Genomic DNA, 5,548 nt, shown 5'->3' with positions numbered 1-5,548 from the left:
CAACTTCTCTGCACTACACGCTAACCTACAGCCGGCTCCTGTTTACATGGCTGCCCCCACATTTTCCAATGCTTTTCTATAGTGTTTTGCCGTTGTGGCCTAAACAGTCAATACTACAAATCTACTATCCACCAATCATTTTAAGAAGCGTCCAAACTAAAATATCAATCATGTCCAATGAGTCCAATGATTAATTTCCTCTATTACATAGCAGTACCCTTCTCCCCATGAAAACTCAAACTACTTCATGTATAACGAACAACAATCAGAATAATGTTTGAAAATCTAAACAGATACATAGAGAGTTTACTGTATTTGTTGTCGTATTTTTTGGCTCAGCGAAACCATTTTTTCAATGCACAATGAGGATATAAACGTGAGCTTAAACATTGTTTAAATTCAATGCAAGGGACAAACATATAACCCGCTCACCTGGACTTCTATTCTGCAGGCCCTGTAAAACAAGAGAAGAATTATGAAAATAATGTTTTATAAAGTATTTAAAAAGCTAAAAGTACTTTCAAAAAGTAAAACACATAATGAAATATCTAATAAATAAATAAAATAACAATGACAAATAGCGAATGAAAAACACAAAGACATAAAAAAGAAAGGGCCAGGACGGTTTCACAAGGAATCAGCTCTGGATGTGCTGCATTGAAGGAGACAAGGTTTTATTGATAGGGATTATATTCTCCTTTCCGGTCGAAGACAGCTGTTCCAGGTTAGGGTGGTCTAATTCCAATTCCAGTTTTTCAATAAAATATGAAAAACAGCAAATATGCTGGATACGCTTTTTTAAATCCAGAGGGCTTATGTACTGGCTACATGACACATCACTGTCAAGGGTATCATGCATGTTTGTCAAAATAGAAAAAAAAGTGCAAAAGTCCAAGAAAAATTGAACAGGATTATAATATAGGTGGCCACTATCAGACCTATTATTGTGAATAACTTTATTTCAAGAACTTGCCAGGAAAACTGAGATAAGAGAAGATAAATGAAAAGTTTGAGGAAAAATCTGTTTGTTTTTTTAATAGATAGATACGCAAAACATCTTCAGCTGTTCGTCATCTAATTTATAAATGAATTTTATGAACTGTGAACGTTTTTCGAATGTATTTACACTACAAGAAAAGGAAACATTTCTGGGTGTTGTTATTTATTTATAGGTAATTAGGTTTTACTGATCAGGCCCACTTGAGATCATATTGGTCTGTATGTGGTCCATGAATTACAAGGACTTAGACAGCAATGTGTTAGGGCAACATTAACTGCAACTGTATTTTGGGTTTCTTTGTTTGTATGTCTTACCAAGGAAGGCTGACCTGGTGTGTTTGTGTTGATTGTAGTCTTGTTGACTGTTGTCCTGCAGGGCTCGTCCAACTCAGCAATGTATCCATCAGCTGTCTCTATTGCTTTTTGCTGGATTGCAACGTCAGAGGACTTTAGATCCTTAACTAGCTCACCTTAAAAGAATGAATGATACTGTTAACCGCTTTCACACAAACGTTTTAGATTTATAAAAATCACAATAGGAAATTGTCATTGTGATTTAAGTGTTAAAAGTGTTCAAAGTAACACTTTGAACAGAGGATGTTCTTCCTGAGGCAGGTGAAGAAATTCAACCTCCCAAAGACGATGATGGTGAACTTCTACACCTCCATCATCGAGTCCATCCTCACCTCCTCCATCACCATCTGGTGCGCCGCAGCCACAGCCAAGGATAAGGGCAGGCTAAAGCGTGTCATCCGCTCTGCAGAGAAGGTGATCGGCTGCAATCTGCCATCCCTGCACGACCTGCATGCCTCCAGGACCCTGAGGCGGGCAGGGAAGATAGTGGCTGACCCCTCCCACCCTGGACACAAACTGTTCACCCCCCTCCCCTCTGGCAGGAGGCTGCGCTCCATCAGGACCAATACCTCTCGCCACCTGAACAGTTTCTTCCCCTCCGCTACCGGCCTCTTAAACAAGGCCCGGCCCCCCCCATGACACTTTACCTCTGCCACATCATAGACTATGCATTACATTAATGCACACAATGTTCATACTCCTTACTGCACATATTCTTATTTCACATTTCATAGTTTATATTCTAAAATTAATTCATATATGCATTCTATTTCCATGTAAATTACTGCTTTATTTTCATTTGTATTGCTATTTAACTATATTTTATTACGGTGTAAAAGATTTTTTGTTTTATATTAGATTTCTTGTTTTTTATATTTTATGTATGCACCATGACATCAAGTCAAATTCCTAGTATGTGCAAACCTACAGTACCTGGCAATAAACCTGTTTCTGATTCTGATGTAATAAGGGTAAAATAAAGAAATATAAAACAAATGTGTGCTGAGGTAGCATTCTGCCTTTAAAAGTTTATGAACCACAGACACAAGAGTGAGTTGGAAGGCATACTGTTGCTATATTACCTGCTTCGTGAAACAATACATATCGAATCTGCCATTAAGCGTCAAATGATTTGGTACATGCAATCCAACATCTGTCTGTTTAGCTTAGCTTATTACTAACCTTCATTTTGCTACTTTAGACTCTGGCACATGATAACCTAATGTTAGCTGTTTCGATTATCGCTAGTAACGGTATTGCACTTAATAAGGCTAACCCATATTTTACTCACTTATTTGGTCAACATTCTTCAAAAAACTCTCGAAGTCTTCAAGTTTGTCCATGATGCGTTGGCTCTTTTCAGCCTACTTATATTATTTAACAAGATTGGTAGCTTTATGTTATGTATAAGTTCTATAACACTTAGCAAACGCTGAGTTTAGCCTACTTTTCACAGAGTCAGCGTGTCAGCGTTTGTTCGGTTTCCTTGGTGACGTGATGCCTTCACTGCCGCTCGTAAAAGATAGCACACACAATTGTTGTTTTGCCACAGAAGATAATAAATGTAGCCTACATAAATAATAACTTAGGTCAGTGGATGATTTTATATATCCAGTATATTACAGAACGAAGTCTTATGAACAAAAGTGGTATTTCATTTTAAAGCTTGCCATAAAAGTATATCATCATCACAGAAAGTAGCCTATGCAATTCACAATTTGTGTGATATTCATGACAGCACTTCTCACTCAGAATCTGTGTGTTCATATTTGTCCCTCAATAAAAAACGACGTAGTTTCAGTTTTATGAATCAGTATTTATAAACGTATTGCTGCCGCTAGGCCTATACTCTTTGATATTGTGTTCATTAGACTGTAAAGTGATTCAGAGGCCCCCTTTTCCTGCATATTCTGTGCTTCCACACTGTGCTGTGAGGTCAGACTGGCCAAAGATATCTCCTCAACACTTCAATTAACCATAGACTGTATAAATTAACCTGATTTTTAATCTTGATATGTGAGCATCCTACACCCTATACAATAGATCAACACTGCCTCCATGTGGTTAAAGACACTTAAAGAGTCAGCTAGTCAAAAACGAATCTGAAATTAGCTGATTCTCATTATATAGAAGAATATTTATGTGGTAAAACTGTAAAGATAAGCAACAAAGCCACCAAACAGAATAGGAAATAAATGGGCTTTGATAAGCCCTGTCATCAGTGCGTCATCGTCATCACTTTTTTCCATTGAGTTATTTTTCTTTCACTGCCAGCACAGTATCCTAGAGTAGCCACAATGTGACCACACATTATCAATAAGAAACATCAAAGATTTTAAGGAAATTGTTTTTGGTCAGGATAATTTGTGCAATGTAACTGGTAAACATATTATATTGATAAAGGATGAAATTAATATTATTTACATTGTGTTTCATGCCATATCTACAGGATCTGTGTAATGGCTGCTCAGTGGTTGTGAACTGTTCCGCCTTGCACTTTGTGCAGCAAAGTCTTTGAAGACTGAGTGATGGAAAAAGCCAGAGGGGCCTATCAGATGAGAACAAATTGATATTGTCTCACAAGTTTGGACCCACACCAGCAAGAACAGAAAATAATAAATATAGTGAGTGACAGAGAGGATAGTGGCAAAAACCTTTTAGAACTACTTCATGTCTAATACAGCTGTAATAAGGTTAAGAAATATAAAGGCTTTATTGTAAGGGGCCATGTATTTTCAATTCCATCCTTCAACCAAGGAAGTGCAACAAAACAACAAATCCCATTTTGTTGATAAATGGGATAATGCACAGTGCAGCTATAGCTAGCTTGGCTGTGGTTTAGAAAGGATCAATCACATTTTCCCCAATTTAATGTCTTTCTAATTGTGACGTCAATGTAACTGTCTTGAATGTTTACCATATTTTAAATGATTCAGTAACTAAAAGTGGTGTAGTTTTTAGACAAAATCTCCTGACCTAAAAATCCGTACATCTGTGAGATGAGGAAGAGGCATGTACAAAGTGACTACTGGTATGAAAAATGCAAGCTCTCACAACAACAGTGAGGAATTAATAGTGGACAACATAATTTAGCACAACTGGAATCTATTAAGTATCCTAGGCTGGAGCATTGACCTCATCTTTTAAAGGCCAACAAACAAAGGCAGCTAGATCCAGTCAACGACCACAAACAGTGAACCTCTTTATCTTCATTTACAAAGAGCAAATGAGGATACAAATATCCCAGTGACCCAACATTCTGAGCATTCTAGCTTGCCATTTATTTTGATTTTGTTGAAATATTAAGGTGCAGGTCAACAGAGGCCACAGCCACACTTAGAAAGACAGAAAGTATGTGAGAATGAAGAGGAGTATGATGAACATATCAGAACAAATATTTGTGGATGACAATGTGAATCTATAAATTCTTTCAAACCCAAGCTAGCGGGTAGAATTGTGTTTGATGTTTATGCATCGTGAAACATTCTCAGACTTTGAACATTTTATTGTAAATGTCAGTTTTAGAGAAAAAGAAAGCGGCTGCCAAACCGCAGTAGCCTGTGTTTGGATCGAAGCAGAAAAGAATGTATGGAATTATTTCTGTGACGGCTAACAGACCATGTTTTGTTGTGGCCAGACTCAAACAGCTTTGGATGCCACAGTGTCGTGCCTCAGAAAAAGACAGATAAAGTGTTGAGATCTCCATATTAGGTTGAATACTTAAAACGAAAGTTAATTATAATCAAATATAATCAATTATATTCTTGTATAACCCACAATGAAAATGCTTCATATTTTATGTTGTTCTATATTTACAGTATAAACCCAAGGAAAAAAAGTGTCTTCCAATTTCCTTTTTTTTGTGTGATTTCCTACCTATTTAGGGTTAAAAAAACCTCTTGCAATTTAGACTTTTTTTATTTTATTTTAGTTTTAAATGTTACAGTATGTCCATTGTAGAGGACGTCGGGACCATATTAGTTTGAAAAGACAGCCAAAATTAACAGATAGACTATGTAACGTTTTATGGTTATAGAGTGATATTATTAATACAATAATACATTAAACTTTATTTAAAATATAAATAAGTAATTGATTTGAACATTGCTGTTTATTTGGTCAACAAAAAACTAGTTTGTTTGTTTGTGAATCTTTCCAGATCTTCAAAGACTTTGTAGTCAATGTACTGGGAAAA

The 5,548-nt window shown here is 36.4% G+C and overlaps 1 protein-coding gene across 2 annotated transcripts; it reads right to left on the bottom strand.

Moving 5' to 3' along the window:
• Window positions 1–372: 372 nt before the first annotated feature.
• Window positions 373–2,811, bottom strand: LOC104953432 (tetratricopeptide repeat protein 12-like). 2 transcript variants are annotated; one of them, XR_799220.1, is made up of 3 exons: window positions 1,686–1,901; window positions 1,315–1,469; window positions 373–454 (listed from the first exon to the last, which is right to left on the bottom strand). XR_799220.1 is itself a non-coding variant. In XM_010780374.1 (3 exons), exons 1-3 carry the CDS (start codon window positions 2,694–2,696, stop codon window positions 383–385), a joined length of 279 nt encoding a protein of 92 aa, XP_010778676.1. In that variant the 5' UTR covers window positions 2,697–2,811; the 3' UTR covers window positions 373–382. The 2 variants fall into 2 exon arrangements, 1 of the variants encoding a protein (XP_010778676.1); XM_010780374.1 differs by lacking the exon at window positions 1,686–1,901 and adding an exon at window positions 2,645–2,811.
• Window positions 2,812–5,548: the final 2,737 nt, after the last annotated feature.

Source organism: Notothenia coriiceps, unplaced genomic scaffold (genome assembly GCF_000735185.1).
Source record: "Notothenia coriiceps isolate Sejong01 unplaced genomic scaffold, NC01 NC01_scaffold00021732, whole genome shotgun sequence".
Lineage (NCBI taxonomy): Eukaryota > Metazoa > Chordata > Actinopteri > Perciformes > Nototheniidae > Notothenia > Notothenia coriiceps.
This window is presented reverse-complemented; position numbering and strand designations above follow the sequence as displayed.

Excerpts from the sequence above, each read along its gene's own strand:
- LOC104953432 (XM_010780374.1), bottom strand. The coding sequence starts at position 2,696 with ATGGACAAACTTGAAGACTTCGAGAGTTTTTTGAAGAATGTTGACCAA. Across the intron at positions 1,470-2,644 it reads GAAGAATGTTGACCAAATAA|GTGAGCTAGTTAAGGATCTA; the intron begins GTGAGTAAAATA and ends CATTCTTTTAAG. Across the intron at positions 455-1,314 it reads CACCAGGTCAGCCTTCCTTG|GGCCTGCAGAATAGAAGTCC; the intron begins GTAAGACATACA and ends CTTGTTTTACAG.